This window comes from Myotis yumanensis, unplaced genomic scaffold (genome assembly GCF_028538775.1).
Source record: "Myotis yumanensis isolate MYYU_CA2020_CCGP unplaced genomic scaffold, mMyoYum1.0.hap1 SCAF_1, whole genome shotgun sequence".
Taxonomy (NCBI): Eukaryota; Metazoa; Chordata; class Mammalia; order Chiroptera; family Vespertilionidae; genus Myotis; species Myotis yumanensis.
In genome coordinates, this window is record NW_027223752.1 from 71,655,506 (window position 1) to 71,678,668 (window position 23,163).

The following is a 23,163-nucleotide window of genomic DNA, read 5'->3' on the forward strand; positions in this document are numbered from 1 at the left end:
GTTGAGGTGAAGCATACACGATTTACTGGTAAATCAGACATGGATGTGAGAGAAAGAGAGGAATCAAGGATGATATCAGGGGTTTGGGCCTGAGTATCCTGAAGTATGGTGTTGCTTAAACTGAGATGGGAAAGACTGGATGGAAAAGGTTTAGGGAAGATAATTAAGAGTTTAGTTTCTGTTAACCTAAGTTTGAGTGTAAGTCTAGAGATGAGGAGAAAGGTCTGAGATGGAGGTACATATTTAAGAGTTAGCCTATAATGATATTTAAAGCCTTGAAATTAGGTGAGATAAGTCACCAAGAGAGTGAGTATGGATAGAAAAAAGAAAGAGGTGCATGGGTTGTATCCTATGCCACTCCAAAGATTCTGAGGTTGAGATGAATAATTATATGTTATACTATATCTATAATCTTTTAAACATTTTTAAAATATATTTTTATTGATTTCAGGGAGGAAGGGAGAGGGAGAGAGAGATAGAAACATCAATGATGAGAGAATCATTGATTAGCTGCCTCCTGCATGTCCCCTACTGGGGATGGAGCCTACAACCCGGGCATGTGCACTGACCAGGAATTCAACCCTGACGTCCTGGTTCATAAGTCGACACTCAACCACTCAGCCACACTGGCTGGGCTATCCCAATAATTTTCTAAATTACATAATTAAAAAGTAATTAACTTTCAGAACTCAGAGAATCCCAAAAGTGTGGACATTGGTCCATCTCCAGGACTAATTTATTTAAACTGATATTTTTTTATTTTGAGCATGCTTTTAAAAACTGTGTGTCTTGAAGTATTTAAGACATAAACCTATGAGGAGGGAAACATTACTGGGTTATTACAAGAAATGACTAAATTGTCCAATTCATAAGATTATCACTAGTGAGGCTTTTGTTTATTCTCAGTTGATAAACAGGATGCTAATAGTGTTCACTGTGTGATGGGCTGATGCACGTGATATTGAAATATCATTAAACGCCGAAACCGGTTTGGCTCAGTGGATAGAGCATCGGCCTGCAGACTGGCTCAGTGGATAGAGCATCGGCCTGCAGAGAGAAACATCGGTTCGATTCCGGTCAAGGGCATGTACCTGGGTTGCGGGCACATCCCCAGTGGGAGATGTGCAGGAGGCAGCTGGTCGATGTTTCTCTCTCATCGATGTTTCTACCTCTCTATCTCTCTCCCTTCCTCTCTGTGAAAAATGAATAAAATATATTTAAAAAAAAAGAAATATCATTAAACATTTGAGTTGCAATAGAGTAGGATTCTATTAATATGGCTAAAATTAGTGGGTGAGCTATTCTATTTCCAAGAAAGATAAATATATCTAATGCTATCATTTCCCTGTAGAGGAAGAAGAGGTGACATACACAGTCATTGATCAGTTCCAGCAGAAGTTTGGTGCTGCAGTAAGTTGCCTTCAATCATTCCCAGTATTGTCTCCATATGGGTATCATGTCTGTGTCTCACAAATTTTTCTCTTATAAGATCATTGATGTTTTCTCTAATAATTCAACAAAATATCTGAGTGCCTGCTACATGCCAGGCACTGTTCTGAGGTGTGGGGTAAAACAGTCATCAATTCCCAGCCCTCAAGAAGCTGGAAATTTTACATTTAGTGTAAGGAAATAAACAAATAATTGTATATAATCAGTGATGGTGTGTGTGTGTGTGTGTGCGTGTGTGTATGTGTGTATGTGTGTGTATGTGTGTAGCAGACACCTGTTTTGGATCAGTTAGATTTTATGAGTTTAAAAAATATGATCCACTTTGTTCACTGCTAGCTATTTTACTTCTGTCATTCATGATGTTATAATTGCAAAATTAACTCCCTGGAGCATTCTATTATCTTCTTTTTTTACCAGATGCTCCACATCAAGAAGCAAAGTGTTTTGAGTGTGGCTGCAGAAGGAGCTAATGTGTGTCGTCATGGGAAACTATGTTGGCTTCAGGTTAAACATAGTTATAAAAAACTTTTTATTTTGGAAATAATTATAAATTCACTTGGAAATTTATATTAATTGTCTTCGTTGTATCACCCAAGTGTCACTGTACTAGAACTTGTTTGCAATGTCTTTCATTCTCTTACTACTCAGTTTATTCTTTTCAACAGAAAAGAGCTTCTGTCTCTTTATAGATTCACTTTTATAATCATTACTAGGGGCCCAGTGCATGAAATTTGTGCAGGGGTGGGGGAGTCCCTCACCCTCACCCGACCTGCACCCTCTCGCAATCCGGAACTGCTGGCTTCTAACCACTGGCCTACCTGCCTGCCTGATCGCCCCTAACTGCTTGCCTGCCTGCGTGACCGCCCCTAACCACCTCTGCCTTGGCCCCCGCGTCAGTGGCTTCGTCCAGAAGGACGTCCAGAATGACGTCTGGAAGGTCGTTCAACTGTCTGGTCTAATTAACATATTATGCTTTTATTATTATAGCTTGCTGACTTACAGATTATGCTTGAGGTCTTTCCCAGCTCTATTCTCTTGCCTTAGCTCTATGAAGAGTTTTTCATCTTTCCTTTTGTTTGCTAGCTTTCCACAGCAGGTTTCTACCACATCATTTTTATTTTCCTGGACCTGAGAGATGTCAGGTGAGGGTCCCTACTATATCCAAAGAACTTTGTAATGAGCTTTGCATAGCTGGAACTTGGGTAGCCACCGTTGGATCACACTCAGCAGCAGCAGCATTTAAGGGGCTGAATACCCAAACAATGTCTTTTATCCTTTGAGTAGAGACCTACCTCCATCTACTGAAAAGATATTTTATTAGGATTCGCAGTCTGCCCTCTTGACCTTCTCTCACTGAAGTATTCATCCTCTCAAAGGGAAAGAAATGGAGATATCAAGCCCAGTTTTGTACAAGGATTAGATTGCCTCTCTTATTTCATGCACTTTCATGGCAAACCTTAGTTTTTAGGTGACTAGGTTTGAGTTAGCAGCACAAATGCAAATTTCTTTATTTTAATACATATATTTTTATTGATTTCAGAGAGGAAGGGGGAGGGAGAGAGAGATAGAAACATCAATGATGGGAGAGAATTATTGATTGGCTGCCTTTTGCACGACCCCTACTGGGGATCGAGCCCACAACCTGGGCATGTGCCCTTGACCGGAATCAAACCCAGGACCCTTCAGTCTGCAGTCCGATGCTCTATCCACTGAGCCTAACCAGCGAGGGCTATTTTTCTTTCTTTTTTTTTTTTCAGATCATCAGCATAGTTGGGTTCTTTTTTAATTCTCCTGTTATGTCTGTATTTATACCCTTCTTTCTTGTTTTTATTTATTGATTTTGGACAGAGAGAGGAAAGAAAGAGAGAGAGAGAGATTTGTTGTTTCACTTATTTATGCATTCATTGGTTGATTCTTGTATGTGCCCTGACTGGGGATTGAACCCACAACCTTGGTGTTTGGGATGACACTCTAACCAACTGAGTTATTATCTGGCCAGGACCTATTTGGTACTTTCCTTTTTGTTGTTGTTGTTATTTAGTACTTTCTTTTTTTGTTTGTTTGTTTTTCTCTTAATTAAATCTTTATTGTGCAGATTATTATAGTTGTTCCTCTTTTTCCCCCCATAGCTCCCCTCCACCCGGTTCTCACCCCCGCCTCCGCCTCACCTCCCCCCTACTGTCCTCATCCATAGATGCACAATTTTTAAAAAATATATTTTATTGATTTTCCACAGAGAGGAAGGGAGAGAGACAGAGAGCCAGAAACATCGATCAGCCGCCTCCCGCACATCCCCCACCGGGGATGCGCCCGCAACCCAGGCACATGCCCCCGACCGGAATCGAACCCAGGACCCCTCAGTCTGCAGGCCGACGCTCTATCCACTGAGCCAAACCGGTTTCGGCTGAGATGCACAATTTTTGTCCAGTCTCTTCCCGCATCTCCCACATCCCTTTCCCCCCCAAGAATAGTCAGTCCACTCCCTTTCTATGCCCCTGATTCTATTATATTCACCAGTTTATTCTGTTCATCAGATTTTTTATTCACTTGATTTTTAGATTCACTGTTGATAGATATGTATTTGTTGTTCATAATTTTTATCTTTACCTTTTTCTTCTTCTTCCTCTTCTTAAAGAATACCTTTCAGTATTTCATATAATACTGGTTTGGTGGTGATGAACTCCTTTAGCTTTTTCTTACCTGTGAAGCTCTTTATCTGACCTTCAATTCTGAATGATAGTTTTGCTGGGTAAAGTAATCTTGGTTGTAGGTTCTTGCTATTCATCACTTTGAATATTTCTTGCCACTCCCTTCTGGCCTGCATAGTTTCTGTTGAGAAATCAGCTGACAATCGTATGGGTACTCCCTTGTAGGTAACTAACTGTTTTTCTCTTGCTGCTTTTAAGATTCTCTCTTTGTCTTTTGCTCTTGGCATTTTAATTATGATGTGTCTTGGTGTGGTCCTCTTTGGATTCCTTTTGTTTGAGGTCCTCTGCACTTCCTGGACTTGGAAGTCTATTTCTTTCACCAGGTGGGGGAAGTTTTCTGTCATTATTTCTTCAAATAGGTTTTCAATATCTTGCTCTTTCTCTTCTTCTGGCACCCCAATAATTCGGATGTTGGTACGCTTGAAGTTGTCCCAGAGGCTCCTTACACTATCTTCGTATTTTTGGATTCTTTTTTCTTTTTCCTTTTCTGGTTGGGTGTTTTTTTGCTTCTTTGTATTTCAAATCTTTGACTTGATTCTTGCAACCCTCTAGTCTGCTATTGGATCTCTGTATAATATTCTTTATTTCAGTCAGTGTATGCTTAATTTCTAGTTGGTCCTTTTTCATATCCTCGAGGGTCTCACTAGATTTCTTGAGGGTCTCACTAAATTTATCAGCGGTTTCTAGAAAATTCTTGAAAAACCTTATAACCGTGATTTTGAACTCTATATCCAGTAGTTTGCTTTCTTCCATTTCTGTCATTTGTGACCTGTTTCTTTGTCTCCGCATTTTGGCTGCTTTCCTGTGTTGATAGAGTGGTTTTCTGTGCTAGGTGTCCTATAGGACCCAGTGGCTCAGCCTCCCCAATTACCTGAGGTGGACACTCTTGGTGTACCCCTTTGTTGGCTGTGTGCACAGTCTTGTTGTAGTTAAGCCTTGATTGCTGTTGGTATCACTGGGAGGAATTGACCTCCAGGCCAATTGGCTATGAGAATCAGCTGTGTCTATGGTGGGAGAACTTCTGTGCTGGAGACACCCTTCTGGGGCAAGACTTGCTTCAGTGGGGCTTTGGTGCTCATTGAGTCTGCCCCCTGAGTGTGTCCCTTATGGATGTGAGGAGTTGTAATCTGGATGGTCCCACTCTGACCACTGGGTACACTGGCTCTTAGATCTCTAAGGAGGTGCTAATTTAGCCTCTGCCTGAGGCTACCCAGCAGGAGCTATGGAGAGATATGCAGATTCCTCTTCTTTGTTTGGGATTTGGAGGTGCCCAGATGAGGCCCAGCTGTGAAGCAATGCAAGCTGCTGTGGGGCCTTGGGCCTTCTTTTGGATGTTCTGGGTCTCTCTGACTCAGCTGCAGTTTGTTAGGTAATTTTAGATTGCAAAGGGCCAGGCCATTCATATGCAAAAGCCTCTGCACACAGCTTGGGTGGGATGGAGTCTCAGGGAATCAACAGAGTGGAGCAAGCAGCTATGGCTGATCCTCAGCCCTGCCCTAAGAGGCCCCAGGTCTCAGTGTCCCGAGGTAATCGCTGCAAGCACCTCTGAGAGAAAGCCGCCCTCGAGTTCCGCCCGATGCCAGACAATTCAGTTTCTCCCTGTATGAGTCTGGGTCCCCAGAGACTCACCTGGAACTGGAGTTCAGAGCAGTTTGGAGCTTGAGACTCCCTCCCGATTGAAAAAGACAACAGTGTCCTCAGTTGCCAGCCCTTTCCACGTGCGCCTCCACACCTCTGCACTTTACTTCCGCACCTCCTCTGAGTCTCAGTGTGCTTTTCTCTTTCCTTCTAGTTGTAGAATTTCCACTCAGCCAGCCTTCCTATGGTTCTGGATGATGTCCGTTTTGTCTTTTAGTTGTATTTTTGAAGTGGTTGTGCAAGGCAGCAATTTCAAGTGTTTACCTATGCCGCCATCTTGGTTTCCTCCCTTTTTATTTTTTTTTATGTAGGATCAATGTAAACCCATTTTTCTCTAAGAATATTGAATGCCTATAGTTTACTTTAAAAGTGAGGATGTTAAATATTTTATCCCGTGTCTTTCTTGATCTTCAGATCCCTTTCCCTAGTTCTTCCTTATTCTATAACATGTGTGACTGCATGATTTATTGTAGGTGGCCACAAACAGCCGTGTCTATTTATTTGACATTTTCCTTCTGGGAAATCGTGCTTTCAACAATGGACTGCAGATGGTATTAGAAGACAAGAAAATTTTGAAGGTGAATGTGTAAGCTGATTCCTCTGCTAATAAAATTAGTAGCCAGGTTCTAATTACTCTGTCTCTGTCTTTTGATGCCTTAGGTTATCCATGATTGTCGTTGGCTTTCTGATTGCCTCTCTCATCAGTATGGAATTTTGCTGAATAATGTCTTTGACACACAGGTACATGCAGGGAAACATTGGATTTAATCTACTGTACGTAGCTCCTGTAGAAAATAGGCCTTGTCTGCTGAGTTGTTGAAAGTCTTTATGTGTCTGTGCCCCATTCCTGTTCATTTCTCAAGTAAGATGTTTGTACAATGTGTGGGATCATTTGGTGAACTATAAAATCACTGCAGAAAAGTTACTTAAAAGTATTTAGTATTGCTCTAACCGGTTTGGCTCAGTGGATAGAGCGTCCGCCTGCGGACTGAAGGGCGTGTACCTTCGTTGCAGGCACCTCCCCAGTAGGAGGCGTGCAGGAAGCAGCTGATCGATGTTTCTAACTCTCTATCCCTCTCTCTTCCTCTCAGTAAAAAAATAAATAAAAAAAAATATATTTTAAAAAAGTATTTAGTATTTTCCCCTCATTTTGCTCCAGAACTTGTTCTGTACTCTAGTAAATAATATTCAGAAACAAACAATTTGGGGGTCATTCAGAAGTCTGAGATGAGACCTTTAGTATGAGGTGAACAATCACACCTCTGCCTTTACCACATATGTACTAGTTAAGGCTAGTGGCTAGATGGCATCTAGCTCAGGGATGCAGGTCGTCCTAGATATGTCAAAAAGCCTCTTTTGGCACAAAATAGTCTAAAGATATATGATTTTTCTCTGCTCTAAAGAATCCTAGATAAATGAGAAATTCTTAGACAATACTGTCTCTTAGAGCTGGTTTGGCTGTGAGAGCAGGAAAACCATTAGTTTTCATTATGCTTTCTTAGGTTCTTCTAGGTTTATGCCAGTGAAAGTGAAATATTGAATATATAAGACCTAGAGCCTTTGGAGAGGGGTTAAACTATTGAGTTGGCCAATTTTTAACAAATTCCTAAAATTTTAATTTTTTGTGGTTTTTTGTGTGTGATTCAGTTTGCCCTGTATGTATCTGCTCACTTACAAGCTCTTTTGGGCCTTCTTTCAGGATCTTTCACTTTATAGAGATTGCTTTTTTGCTTATTCCAAAACATAAGAAAATTGCTCATTGTTCCCTTGAGGCCATTAGGCTTCTTGATTGTGTGTAATAAAGACACTGGCATATCTTTCCATATTTTTCTTCTCAGATTTTCATAGTGAAAGAAGCAGGTATTGAGAGTTTTTCTAATTTGTTTTCCTTAGCACAATGTATTAGTTTCCTGTTGCTGTTGTAATAAGTTCAAATTTAGTGGCGTAAATAACGTTAATTTGCCCTGGCCAGTGTGGCTCAATTGGATGGATGTCCCATGCATGGAGAGTTGCCAATTTGATTCTCAGGGCACATGCCTGGGTTGTGGGTTAGAGTTTAGGATTAGGGTTAGGTCCCCAGTGGGGGGCATTCGGGAGGCAGTAGATTGATGTTATGCTCTCACATTGTTTCTCTCCCTCTCCCTTTCTCTCTTTAAAAATCAATTTTTAAAAATCTTTAAAAAAACACAACAACATTAATTTACTCTCTTACAGTTCTGGAGTTTAGAAGTCTGAAATCATTTTTATCGGGCTATAGTCAAGGTGTCAGCAGGGCTGGTTTCTTCTGGAGACTGATGGGGGAGAGTCTGATTTCTTGCTTTTTCAGTTTTCACTTATATTCTTTGGCTTATTCTTATTGCATCTTCAAAGTGCATCACTCCAAAGTCTGCTGCCATAGTAAAATCTCCTTCTGCTTCCCTCTCATAAGAACACGTGATTACATTCAGAGCCTATCCTGATAATTCAAGATAATATTCCCATCTCAAGATCCTTAATTTATTACAGCTTCAAAGTCCATTTGTTGTATAAAATAACATTCATATGTTCCAGGAATTAGGATGTAGATATCTTTGGTGGCCATTATATAGCCTATCACACACAGGTAAATAATTATTTCACATTTTTAAAAATATGTTTTTTTATTGGTTTCAGAGAGAGGAAGAGAGAGGGAGAGGGAACTAGAAGCATCAATGATGAGAGAGAATCATCTATTGGCTGCACACCCAGGCATGTGCCTTGACCAGGCATTGAACTGTGACCTATTGGTTCATGAGTTAATGCTCAACCACTGAGTCATACCGTCAGGGCTTAATTCTTAATTTTTTAAGCTTTCCTTACCAAAACTTTACCACAGTTGCTAATCTATATATATAAAAGCCTTAGCGACCATCCAACCGTTTGACTGTCCAACCGGTAGCTATGATGCACAATGACCACCAGGGGGCAGACACTCAACACAGGAGCTGCTGAGCTGCAGTGACTTGGCAGCTGCAGTTCTTGGGTTATGCACCCGGAACCAGAAAGGAGGGAGCTCGATTCCAGAGTGCATCACCTGAGAACTGCCCTCTCACAATCCGGGACACCACGGCGGATGTCAGAGAGCTGGTTTCAGCCCAATCCCCGAGGACCAGGCCAAGGGACCCCACCAGTGCATGAATCCGTGCACCAGGCCTCTAGTATGTAATAAAAATAATTCTGTTTTTTTGAAATCCTCACCTAAGGAGATGCTTAGAGAGAGGAAGAGAGAGAGAAAGAGAGTTTGCCGAGAGATTGCCTTCCATATGTTCCCCAACATGGGATCAAACCCACAACCCAGGTATGTGCCCTGATCAGGAATAGAACCAGCAACTTTTTGGTGCACAGGATGACAAACCAACCAACCAAGCCACTGTGGCCTGGCAAAATAATTCTTGAATTTTATCTTCCTTTCCCCATTTCCCAAAGGCACCAAAAAATAATAAATAGCCCTGGCTGGTTTGGCTCAATGGATAGAGTGTCGGCCTGCAAACTGAAAGGTCCCAGGTTCAATTCTGGTCAAGGACACATGCCTGGGTTGGTGGCTCGATCCCCAGTGCGGGACTTGCAGGAGGCAGCCAATCCACCATGATTCTCATCATGGATGTTTCTATCTCTCTCTCCCTCTTCCTTCCTTTCTGAAAGCAATAAAAATATATTTAAAAAATATTATTAAATAACCATAAGGCAGTCAAATAAAAGAAGTGGAAAAGAAAGTAGACAAGTACACATTAAAATTAGGTGATCATTTTTCTTTTTCTTTTTTCCTCCTACTTTTCAGAATACGTTGACTGTACAACTTTAAATTTTCATGTGGGTCATTGGGGAAAATGGTATTTAAAGACATTTATCTAAATACTATATACTTCTACTATGTCTGCCAGGAGATAGCTCTGTGTATATATTCTACAGACCGGTCTGTTTGTCTTTTTTTAATGCCACAGGTGGCAGATGTCCTTCAGTTTTCCATGGAAACAGGCGGCTTTCTTCCAAACTGCATCAGTACCTTACAGGAGAGTTTAATCAGACATCTTAAAGTAGCCCCCAAATATCTCTCCTTTCTGGAAGAGAAACAAAAACTGATTCAGGTGAGTATTAAAGGATGTCCCATATGAATTAGTTTTTTTCAAGTGCTTTCTGAGTGAGGTTATTAGCATATTCTATAGAGAAATGACAGGTGCCATGTAAGCATATGAGCATTGCTAAAATCTTAGTTGTTCCAAATGGGAACAGTTTGTTTGTGGGCTCAAGTGGATAAGAGCCAGGATCCAGGTTTGTTGTCTGTCAATTTAAAAGCATTCTGAAATACATTGTTAAATTGACAAGAGGGTGATTAGGTTGGGAATTTGGACTAAGTGATAGGACAAAAATAATTCTAATTATTTATCCCAAAGTAAGGTAGATTTTATTTAGCTCCTGATTGTCTCTCATGCTAAATTGGGATCTAGATCATTTGGCTATAATTTTGGCCATATAACCAAATCTGCTGCCTCCAGTTTTAAATAAGTCCTGATTTATCTTTCTCTCCTCCTCCCTCCTTCCTTCTTATCTTTCCTTCCTTCTTCCCTCTTCTCTCTCTCTCTCTCTCTCTCTCTTCCTCTCTCTCTCTCTCTCTCTCCCCCCCCCTTCCTTTCTCCCTCCCTCTGTCCTCCCTGAATCATAAAGTGTGTGTGTGTGTGTGTGTGTGTGTGTGCGCGCGCGCGCGCGTGCGCGCGCGCTCAGAAGGTTAGCCATAGTGTGAAAGTAGAAGGTAATAATTGAGGGAAATGACAGTAATAGTGTTTTAAGTTAAACAGCACCTACATGAACAGTTATTTTCTTTCCTTACAGTTATTTTCTTTAACGTTTTGCTTACTATTCAGAGAAAATTGTTTTGATGTCTCTAGGAAAATACAGAAGTGTGGTTCACACGACCTCTTTCACCCTCCTTGCTAAAAATTTTGGCCCTAGAAGCCACCTACCTGCTACCCCTTCGCTTGGTACTCCTGGATGAGATGATGTCTGACCTAACCACCCTGGTAGATGGGTACCTAAACACCTACCGAGAAGGGTCTGCAGACTGGCTGGGAGGCATGGAGGTAGGTGCAGCTCTTTGTGGCTGTGTCTTGAGGACTTCTGCTTCTGCCTTATTCCTCATGGAGTGATATCCACAGCCACAGCAAATTTCACCAGGCAGGCTTGGTGATAAATATTTTTAAAAAAATATTTTTATTGATTTCAGAGAGGAAGGGAGTGGGAGAGAGAGATAGAAACATCAATGATGAGAGAGAATCACTGATCAGCTGCTTCCTGCACGACCCTACTGGGGATCGAGCCCACAACCTGGGCATGTGCCCTTGACTGGAATTGAACCTGGGACCCTTCAGTCCACAGACTGATGCTCTATCCACTGAGGCAAACTGGCTAGGGCAGTAATAAATATTTTTGAAGGGCTATAGCTTGGGCTTAATCCGTGTCCTTGAGCATTTTTCACAATATTATGTTTCCAATGAATATTTCTATCAAAGAATGAGTAAATTTAAGATTTCATTAGTTATTTTTATGATGCCAGTACAATATAAGAAAAATTATAGACCAGAAGTTGAGAAAATATTGCCCTTATCGCCTAACTTAACCCCTGGCCTATTTTGGTATAGCTCACAAACTAAGAATGGTTTTTACAGTTTTAAGGGATTATTTAAAAAAAAAAAAAGTATGCAATGGAGTTGGTTTGTGGCTTAGGAAGGCCAAAATATTTACTGTTTGGCTCCTTACATAAAAAGTTTGCCGGTTGTTGGATTCTCCGTTAGAAATTCTGATTCAGAATCTTAAATACAATATTAGCATTTTGGGTACGAACCCCACTAGATGTATTTTACTTTTCTTTTAATGTGTTGCTGGATTCTATTTGCAAGCATAGTTTAATGTTAGGAAATTCTCCATTTTACTAGAGCCAAGAAAGTCTTATGACTATCTCATAAATGCCAAACAAAAATAAAAATACAACTTTTTTGTATTCTGCTCTCACTGTTTAATAGCAACAACAGCAACAAAACATAAAAATACCTTGCATACCTTGTTTTACTGGATAATTTTAATGTTTTTTATTTATCATGTAAAACCAATGACAATTTTATAACTTTTTTGTATTTTGCTCTCACTGTTTAATGCTAGAAACATTTATATTACTTTACATACAATATTAATTAAAGTTGGAATAGATACTTCAACATGATAAAATTTTCTCAAGCAAGAAGACTACATAATGTTTAGGAACACTAAAAGCATTCCCATTAATATAAAGAAAAAAATTTAAATGGTGAATATTGCCATTACTTTAATATTTTTAAAATACATTTTTTAATTGATTTTAGAGAAGAAGGGAGAGGGAGAGAGAGAAACATCAATAATGAGAAGTGTCTTCTATCGGATGCCTCCTGCATGACCCCTACTGGGGATTGAGCCCTAAACCCGGGCATGTGCCCTGACCGGGAATCAAACTGTGACCTCCTTGTTCATAGGTCCATACTCAACCCTGAGCCATGCCAGCCATACTACTTTAATATTTTTTGAAGTTATTAGGCAATGGAGTTAAAAAATATATATAAACTATAAAAATTGAATAGGAGGAATTAGAATTATGACATGCCTATGATACACAGGAAACCTGAAGAGAATCAACTGAAAAAAACACCCCAAACAAAAAGAGAATTTAGTAAAGTAGTGAAAAAGTATGACATAAAAAATAGCTTTCTTATACCCATATACACAGCTAGAAAATGAAAGAAAACATCAATTTGTAATTGTAACAAAAAAGGTAGATTACCCAGAAATAAGTCTAACAAGAAATGTGGAATATAGAGATGAAGAAAATGTTAAAATATTACTGAATGACATAAAAGAGAACTTGAATGGGACACTAAATATTTTTAGTTATCTAAGTTAACTTTTAAATTTAACTCTAGTCCAATAAAAATATTAACAACAGCATTATTTAGGCAAACTGTGATTATAGAGTTTATAGAGATCAATAACCATAAGTAAAACATGTAAGTCTAAACCAAATAAAACAGTTTGCGACAGTACCAGTTTAGGAAGACCAATGGAAAAGAATAGAAACCCAAAAATATATCCGATTTATATCTGCCAAGATGGTTATGATAAAGGTAGACTTTTCAATCCATGAGAAAAAATATAATTATTCTGAAAATGACCTTAGCAAATGACTAACCATTGTCGGGGAGGAGAATTCAGAATTGAATTGGTATCTCTTTCATTACACTGAAACAAACTCCATGGATCGAGTATTTTTGTAAAAAATGGAATTGTAAAATTAGTGGGGGAAAAACAATTTAAAAAATAATCTTACATAAGGAATGCTTTTCTTTCTTTCCCCGAAATTTTATTGAGAAATAATTGAAAAAATTAATGATATATATTTAAAGTATACTAGTACATATACGTTGGTGGAATGCTTCTGAGATCAAGATAATTAACACATCCTTATCTCACATTGTTACTTTGTGTGTATGTATGCTGAGAATGCTTAAGATCTACTCTCAGCAAATTTCAAGTATACAATATCGAATTAATAACCATAATAAATAACCATGCTGTACATTAATTAGAAACTACTTATAACTGAAAGTTTGTACCCTTTGAACTATCTCTCTATTTCCCCCAACTCCTGGCAACCACCATTCTATTCTCTGTTTCTATAAAATTTAGCTTTTTTTAAAGATTCCACACATTTAAGTAATAGCATACAGTATTTGTCTTTCTCTGTCTGGCTTATTTTACTTAGCATAATACCCTCCATGTTCATCCACATTGTCACAAATGGCAGGATTTCCTTCTTTTCATTGTATGTACATATAGACACATCATCTTAATTCATTCATCCCTTGATAGACACTTAGGTTGTTTCCATGTCTTAGCTTTTGTGAATAATGCAGTGTTAACGAGATTGCTGATATCTCTTCAAGACAGTGATTTTATTCCCTTTGGATATATACCAGATGTGGGATTGCTGAACCATATGGTAATTTTAGTTTTAATTTTTTGAGGAACTGCCATACTGCTTTTGATCATGGCTATACCAATTTACATTCCCATGAACACTGTATGAGAATTCCCTATTCTCCACATACCACTCCCCCCGCCCCAAGCACTATTATCTCTTATCTTTTTTATAATAGCTATCCTAATAGGTATGAGGTGATATCTTATTGTGGTTTTGATTTGCATTTTCCTGATGATTAGTGTTATCAGAGCATCTTTTCATATACTTACGGCCATTTGAATGCCTTCTTTGGGAAAATGTCAATTCAGGTCTTTAGTTCATTTTAAAAAAATCCTCATCCAAGGATATGTTTTATTGATTTGAGAGAGAGAGAGAGAGAGAGAGAGAGAGAGAAGAGAGAGAGAAGAAAGAGACATAGATCGGTTGCTTCCCAGACTGGGATTGAACCTGTAACCAAGGTATGTGCCCTGACCTGGAATGAAACCTACATGAAACTACAACCTTTTGGTATACGGGACAACCAACTGAGCCTCCTGGCCAGGCTCTTTGCTCATTTTTTATTTGGATTATTTGCTCTTTTGCTATGGAGTTGTAGGTGTATGTGTTTTTGTATGCAACAAAGAAATACTCAGAACTCTTAAAAATTTAATAAATTTGACTTACAATTTTTTTGTATGGTGAAAAGATAGTGAACAAAGACAAAGGCAGGCAACCTGGGAAAATTATTTACCTCCTGCAACAAAGAGGGCATTTTCTATTTCTTTTTTTAAATTTTTTTTTATTGATTTCAGAAAGGAGAGAGAGAGAGAGAGAGAGAGAGAGAGAGAGAGAGATCAATGATGAGAGAGAATCATCGATTGGTTGCCTCCTGCACACTCCTTACTGGGGATCAAGCCCACAACCTGGGCATGTGCCCTGACCAAGAATTGAACCGTGACCCCCTGGTTCTTAGGTCGACACTCAACCCCTGAGCCACACCAGCTGGGCTCACTGTATAATCCTGATACATACACACACAAAGACACACACAAAACTGGATTCAAAATATTTGTTACTTGAAAAGTAGTACTACTACAGTTAAAGACACTAGAGGGTACTATAAGAATACATTTGAATAGAACTTCACTTGCCAAATACTGTTAAGTATAGCAGAAGTGATTTTAAGGCATGATCAGAAATTTAATTATAGGAGATTTGTGTTCTCTTTCTTTTCTTAGCCTACGTGTATGGAACTTCCAGAGGAACTGCTTCAACTCAGGGACTTCCAGAAGCAGCGCAGAGAGAGAGCTGCAAAAGAATACAGGATGAATGCACAGGGCCTCCTCATAAGGACACTGCTACATCCAAAGAAATCCGTGACAGAGACAGCAAAGAAAGAGGAAAAAGTAAGGGGTGTCTTACTTTGTGAAAAATCTAGGCTAGATAAAGCTCCAAGTTTTACATCTCATGAGAATGTAAATTTGCTGAAAGAAGAAGCTAAGAGTAAACAAATTACAACAGAGCCTCCACATTTACCTCACATAGAGCAGGAAGTCCACGAGGATTCCAGTAACAAAGTCATTTGCCCTGAATTAGAGGGGTTGGAGGACCAGAGAAGAGGCCAGAAAGAACACCTCATGATACCCAAACAGGAATTTCAAGCAAGTTTATCTTTGAAAGAGGAGATAGAACAGTTACTAATGGTGGAAAACAAGGAAGATCTAAAACGCACAAAACAAGATGTCTCAGTGTCTCCTTCCCTTCCTCAGGAAACCAGAATGACTCCAAGTGACACCTTTCATCCTTTTAGAAAAACTGTGTTTCCCACACTTCCTCCCTGTCCAGCTTTGGAGGAGACCGATTCCTGGATAAATTCTTCTTCAAATCTGCCTTAGAGATCTAGAATTTGTTCTTTAGGCCAAAAAGTGGCTCATTTTCTCCTACCATCAGGACTTTCCTCAGTGCTTAAATTTCTTTTCCTTTTATAAAATATTTTTATTGATTTCAGAGAGAGGAAGGGAGAGGGAGAGAGAGACTGAAACATCAATGATGAGAGAGAATCATTGATTGGCTGCTTCCTGCACACCCCCTACTGGGGATTGAGCCAGCAACCTAGGCATGTGCCCTTGACCGGAATTTAACCTGGGACCTTTCGGCCTGCAGACCGACGCTCCATCCACTGAGCCAAACAGGCTAGGGCTAAATTTCTCATGTTATAAATTTAATTATGCCTCAGTCATAGGCTTCCGGGGAAATTATATCCTCTTGCTTATTCCTGGGAGTGAATAAGTTAAATAATAGAAGAAATAAATTTTCTGATTATGTCACTGGGCAGAAGAAATGTTCCCAGTGGCCAGAGTGAATTATTTCTCATAATTTGAATTTAGAGGATTTGAAGAAGGGAAAAATCTTGGGTTTAATATCTTGAAAAATCTATACTTTTAAAATTTTGTTGTGTTTTTTGGTTTGAAGAGTGTTGGTAAAACTCTTAGCTATAAGTTTAAAAATAATTGGTACTAATAACTTTATTAGTTCTTTTTGCCTTTTCTTTCTTTTTTTTATGCCCCATAATTCTTTTTAAAAATTATTAATTAATTTAGAGAGAGAAGAAGGGAGAGAGAAAAAAACATTATTTTGTTATTCCAATTTGTGCATGCATCGGTTGATTCCTGTATGTGCCCTGATGGGGGATTGAACCCGAAACCTTGGCAACACTCTAACCAACTGGGCTACCCGGCCAGGGATCTTTTTACCTTTTCAAAATATTTAAGTTGTCAATTATACTTCAATAAAGCTGAAAAAATATTAACTATTTTTGAATTTTGAAAGTTTTGTCTGTCTTATGTCATAAACAAACAACAGTTAATGTTATTATCAGGAGCACTATTCCAGTTTTAATTTCAGTCCATTTACTTTTAGAAGATTTTGTCTATTTTCTAATAAAGCTAGGGCTTCCTTTGAGTATGTCTGTTATGTTTGATTCTACTCTATTAGCTTGGAATTGGTATATTTTCTAGGCTGAAAGGAAGGCAGCTTATACCAAGCCTTTTATTATATTGACTAAAGGCCCAGTGCATGAAATTCATGCACTGGGGATGGGGAAGGACCCTTAGCCCTGCTTGTGCCCTCTCACAGTCCGGGACCCCTCGGGGGATGTCTAACTGCTGGCTTAGGCCAGGCTGAGGCCTGGCTTAGGCCTGGAGGATAGGGCCTAAGCTGGCAGTCAGACATTCTTATCGCAATCAGGGATCCCTTGCTCCTTACCGCCTGCCTGCTTCCTCCTTACCGCTCAGCTTGCTGCTTCTTAGCGGCAAGCTCCTTACTGGTTGGCTTGCTGCTCCTTAGCGCTGCCGCAGAGGCGGGAGAGGCTCTTGTCACCACTGCTGCACTTGCCAGCCAGCTTCTGGCTGAGCAGCACTCCGCCTGTGGGAGTACACTGACTACCAGGGGTCAGCTTCTGTGTCGAGCATCTGCCCCCTGGTGGTCAGTGTGCATCATAGTGACCAGTCATTCTGCTTGTTCAGCCGTAATGGTTGCTTAGGCTTTTATTATATGGATACTTGTAAGTTGCTCACATTCTTTTGTGTATAATAACCAGTAAACCTGTTTTTACATTAGGTTATCTCTTACATTTCTTAATTGGGTCAGGGTAAATAAATTGGAATATGTCTGGATTTATAGGTTCAGAGTCCAGTTTAGAAATATGTAATTATATTTTTACAGGTCTCTATTATTTATTTCACTTAGGGACAAGCTTGATTAGGAACATCCTTGTCTGCATCAGATGATTCAATTATGAATTTCACTGAAAGCAGAGCTATGCCCTTCCAAACTCCAGAGCTCAGATCCAGTCTAAGGTTAAGATTAATTAAGGCTAGTGTTGGTCAGTAGTTAGGGCATCAGCCCTCAAATCCAAGCGTCATGGGTTCAATTCCCAGTCAAGGGCATGTACCTGTGTTGTCAGTAAGGGCTCCTGCAGGAGGCAACACAGTATTTTGACTCCCAGACTAAATGAATCGTTGGGTTTCATTACAGTATTTTGTCAGAGAAACACTCATAGTCCTGAAATTGCATTTTTCTCCACATCCTTATCTAGTGTAAAGTGCCTACTTAAATTCCATGTGTACTGTCAGATCCTACCTGTCCTTTGCTAGATAGAGCGTAAAAAATCTCTAGGTTGTTCAAGCCCCGTTGCTAGTACTCTGTACCATTACTCAGATATCTTATCTAAATTTTGCCCAGAATTTGGGGAAATGCTGGGTATTTATCCCAACCCATGGTAGAGTTCTTTTTTTTTTTTTTTTAACATATTTTATTGAGTTTTTTTTACAGAGAGGAAAGGAGAGGGATAGAGAGTTAGAAATATCGATGAGAGAGAAACATTGATCAGCTGCCTCCTGCACACCCCCTACTGGGGATGTGCCCGCAACCAAGGTACATGCCCTTGACCGGAATCGAACCCAGGACCCTTCAGTCTGCAGGCCGACGCTCCATCCACTGAGCCAAACTGGTTAGGGCTCGAGTTCTTTACTGACTGTATTTTTCTAGTTGAGAACTCATAAACCGTACTGCCTGCTTTCTCAAACTCTTGGGGTTTTGCTTTAGTCTACAAAAATTTCCTGAATCCTACTCAAGTCTGACCTTTCCACTACAATTAGAGATTCTTACAAATAATCTGACCTTTTTAGATTGGGATTTAGAAAACAGAGATAAATGACTTCCCTGAACAAAAATGCACCACTGAGAATAGAATCAGTGTTTCTTGCTACTTGGTCCATTAATTGTTCTTTCAACTATAGTGAGAAAAATCACTGCAGCAGCTTTGCCTCCAGTCTGGCTGTGGGCTCGATAAATCTAAACACAATAGAATTTTAACTCACTATTGGTGTGTCTCATTGTTTTGACACAAGGTAAGTGCCAACAGCAGACTGAGATGAGGCCTAGGGCAAACCTAGAGTGCTTGGGGGCGAATAGCTAAGTATACTTATCAAAAAGGCATTTATAGCCCCACTGGTGTGCTCAGTGGTTGAGCATCCACCCATGAACCAGAAGGTCATGATTTGATTCCTGGTCAGGGCACTTGGCTGAGTTGCGGTTTGATCCCCAGGAGGGGGCTTGCAGGAGGCAGAGATAGACCAGTGAAGGCGAACCTTTTGAGCTCGGCGTGTCAGCATTTTGAAAAACCCTAACTTAACTCTGGTGCCGTATTTTTTTTATATTTGCAACCATAGTAAAACAAAGAGTTATATTTTTGATATTTATTTTATATATTTAAATGCCATTTAACAAAGAAAAATCAACCAAAAAAATGAGTTCGCCTGTCACCTCTGACACACGTGTCATAGGTTCGCCATCACCGGGACAGATGATTCTCATCATTGATGTTTCTGACTCTTCCACTCCCTTCCTCTCTCTGAAATAAATAAAAACATTTTAAAAAGGCATTTGTACTGTTATAAAAATAAAATGCCTTACTTAAAATTTAGAAAATAAAGAGAAAAAAGATTTAACTATCATCCCACATTATACAACCCTTCCTAGCATTTTGGTATTTTCTTTCAATTTTCTTATTCTCTCTCCACATACACACATATCTGAAATATAATCACTACTATACAGTAAATACAGTTAAAAGTGCTTTTTACATCATGTATTTTTCCTTTTTATAATACTAACAACTAGCATATTTAATAGATTTAAAAAAATATTTTTATCGATTTCAGAGAGGAAGGGAGAGGGAGAGAGAGAAACATCAATGATGAAGAGAGAATCATTGATCAGCTGCCTCCTGCATGCCCCCTACTGGGGATAGAGCCCGCAACCCAGGCATGTGCCTGTTGATGAAAGGGACCACATGCTAACCTGACAAGCTCAAGGGAGGCCTGCATGGCAGGCTTGCAAACTCAGAGACCTAAAGTAACCACAAAGGATGGTCTGAAATTTAACTAAAAGCAGTTATGGTGGGTAGTTACATCCTAGGCCGGTATCTTCACTGACAAGGTCAACCTTTACCTTAACTGAGCCTATCTGTCTTTTTGCATCTATAATAACATACCCTTTGAAATGTCTGGGTAACTTGTAACTTCCCTTTTTCTGGACCCCTTGGGGCACAACCTAATGTGCTGGGCACCAGGACAGATACCACAAATTCCTTCATTATCATGTTTGTTTGTTTGTTTTTTTGTTTTTAAAAATACATATATTTTATTGATTTTTTTACAGAGAGGAAGAGAGAGGGATAGAGTTAGAAACATCGATCAGCTGCCTCTTGCACGCCTCCTACTGGAGATGTGCCTGCAACCAAGGTACATGCCCTTGGCTGGAATCGAACCTGGGACCTTTCAGTCTGCAGGCTGAGGCTCTATCCACTGAGCCAAACCGATCAGGGCCTTCATTATCATGTTAATTGTTCCTGCACACACCTAAATATGTGTCTATCATTTTACTTTTTATCCAATCCCAGGGGTTCCCGCCCTCCCCTCCCACCCCAACCCGATGCTTTCTCCCACCTCTCTTGCCTATCACCAATGGATTTCATGTAACCCACCTAGGTTCCTTTCCTTTGATTACAATGTATAAATACAAATGTAACCCGCCATTCTCCAGACCATTATCTCAATTCATTGAAGTTCAAATAAACTCACAAAATCCTTTACAGGTTTCAATGATTTTTTGTGTTAACATGCCCTTGATAGGAATCCAACTTGGGACCCTTCAGTCTGCAGGCTGACACTCTATTCACTGAGCCAAACCAGCTAGGGCTAGATGTTTTATTTAAAATTCATATGCTATTAAGTAGAATTTGGAAAATATGGACAATAAGAAAAATTACTCTTATTTCTCTAACCTGACAAAAAGGTAACATTTTTGTTAATTCCAGTGTTATGCATAGGTGTTTTTCCCCCTACATGGTTGTAATCATACATGCACATATATATCCCACCTTATGAATATTTTCTTATGCTGTTACACAATCTTTGTAAAGATTTTTAATGACTACAAAATATTTCTTAGAAGATGCAGTACAGTTTATTTAACTGTATTTTGGCATTTTGAGATGGTTTTCAATTCCTTACTTTATGCTTTTTTCAAAGCGTATTTAAAAGTTTTTCCCATGTTTTAAATCATTTCGTTAGAATGAAATTCCAGAAATAGAAATAGCAGGTCAAAGAAGTTTTCTTGTTTTGGTTTCTATAAAAGTTTTATAGCTCTTGCTAAGTTATTTTACAAAAAACTTAGTAAATTATATGCCTGCCACTAATTTTTGTGGTAATGATGCACCATTGACAGCATTAGATTTTTATCTTGCGTGGCATGGCATACTTTTTTGGCTTTCAAAAATCTTCATCCATAAATCTAAAGGTTTCTTGTCATTTTCTGTAGCTTACCTGCATTGAATACTATGGTGATTAATGAAAACATAAATATTGGGAATATTTGAATCTCTGATATCTAAGTTAAGGACAATATTATGGGTAAAATATTTAACCATAGAAACACTAAAATAAAACCAAAGTCTAATATACTCATGATAAATATCTTCAGAGCTCTCATCAGGAATAGCATAGAAAATTATATTGTTATATAAAATAAGAATCTTAGCTAAATTGCTAGGTTCACCCTAAGATAAAGTTTAATATAGTTTATTCTACATACTCACAGGATTTGAGCTTTTGGCTTACAAGACCTCTTCAAACAGGAAGTGCTGTTAAATTGTAATGAGAGCATAATGAGCAACCAATTTAAAATAACGTTATTGCAAAAAAAAGTCTAAACTGTGCTTCAGTTTAATCAGTCATGAACAGCATTTCTTAAACCACAGAATAGAAAATATCAGAGTACATTGCACATATTAAGAAAAAGTATTGTTCTGTGAAACTTTTCTTTCTCATTTGTAGGCCTGGGGCATGTGTGCTTTTACTGTTGGTTGCAGTAAAATCAGCTCAAGATAAGCATAGAAGGCCCTAGGCGGTTTGGGTCAGTGGTTAGAGCATTTGGCCCTCAGACTAATGGGTCAATGGTTCCATTCCAGTCAAGGGCACAAACCTCAGTCTGGGAGCATGCTGGAGGCAACGAATTGATGAATTGTTTCTCTCACATCTTGTTTCTGTCTGTCTCTTCCCCTCCCTTCCATTCTCTCTGAAAATCAGTGGAAAGAATATCCTCAGGTGAGGATTAACAACAACAACAACAACAACAAAGATAAGCATAAAAGGAAATTTATATACTGATACAATAAAATAAGATCTAAAACCAGTGATCTCAGCCTGTACCTTAAGGTAGAAAAAGGAGAGTAAACTTGGAGTAAGTAGGAGGTGAATTGAATAATGATAAGAATGGAAACAAAATTAAAAGTAGATGGAGAAAAATGAATAAAACCAAAACCTGGTTCTTTGAAAAGATCAATGAAATTGCTAAGCCTTTAAAGTTTAACCATACAGACCAAGAGGGGAAAAAAAGACACAAATTACCAATATCAGGAATCAAAGAGAGATTATCTTTACAGAAACTATCCTATATAATAAAAGGGTAATATGCAAATAGACCAAACAGCAGAACAACTGAACAACCAATCAAAGTATAATATGCTAATGATATGCTAAGGCTGCTCAACCACTCACTATGATGTGTACTGACCACCATGGGGCAGTCCACCTGTCGACCAGTCGCTATGAAGTGCACTGACCACCAGGGGAAAGATGCTCTGACCAGTAGTTTAGCTTGCTGCTGGGGTCCGGCCAATCTGGACTGAGTGAAATGGGCTGGACACGCCCTGGAGCCATCCTGTGGTCCCTCCTTGGCCCAATCATGCACCAGTGGGGTCCCTCCTCCTGGCCTGCGCCCTCTCGCAATCCGGGACCATTCAGGGGATGCCAGAAAGCTGGTTTCAGCCCAATACCGCAGGCCATTCCCCTTGTGAGGGCGCCAGACACAGGGCTCATGGCTGGTGAGCACTGCTGTGGCAGCGAGAGCCTCTCTGGATCGGGATTGATTGGCAGGAGCCTGCAGTAGGCACAGTGGGGCCAGGATGAGCAGGAGCAGCATGTAGGAGCTACAGGCAGCGTTAGACTGCGGGTTTCGGCCCGATCCCTGCAGGCCACCCAGAGGGAGCCCACCGGTGCACGATTTCATGCACCGGGCCTCTAGAATATATTAAAAGGATAACAAGGGGCTACTTTAACAATTCTATACCCACAAATTGAAAAACAGTCGAAATAGACAAAAATCATTGAGACACAAATTACCAAAACTGATTCAAGAAGAAATAGAACACCTGAATAGCCCTAAATCAATTAAACAATTGAATTCATAATTTAAAACCTTTCCTGAAACAAACTTTGTACCAAGATAGCTTTACTGGTGAATTTCTAT

At 39.5% G+C, this 23,163-nt stretch overlaps 1 protein-coding gene across 4 annotated transcripts in view; it reads left to right on the plus strand.

The window, feature by feature from the left end:
• EXD1 (exonuclease 3'-5' domain containing 1) overlaps positions 1 to 16,580 on the plus strand; it is a 38,369-nt gene extending 21,789 nt beyond the window's left edge. For 2 of the 4 annotated variants that reach the window (XM_070424963.1, XM_070424964.1), the window contains 7 exons: positions 1,352 to 1,410; positions 1,867 to 1,953; positions 6,269 to 6,373; positions 6,456 to 6,536; positions 9,755 to 9,898; positions 10,697 to 10,888; positions 15,030 to 16,580. In XM_070424963.1, coding sequence (XP_070281064.1) covers positions 1,352 to 1,410; positions 1,867 to 1,953; positions 6,269 to 6,373; positions 6,456 to 6,536; positions 9,755 to 9,898; positions 10,697 to 10,888; positions 15,030 to 15,686 — 1,325 coding nt within the window. In that variant the 3' untranslated portion in view covers positions 15,687 to 16,580. The remainder of the gene's footprint in view (positions 1 to 1,351; positions 1,411 to 1,866; positions 1,954 to 6,268; positions 6,374 to 6,455; positions 6,537 to 9,754; positions 9,899 to 10,696; positions 10,889 to 15,029) is intronic. The other 2 variants (XM_070424972.1, XM_070424969.1) reach the window with 2 other exon arrangements.
• The last annotated feature ends 6,583 nt before the right edge of the window (positions 16,581 to 23,163 follow it).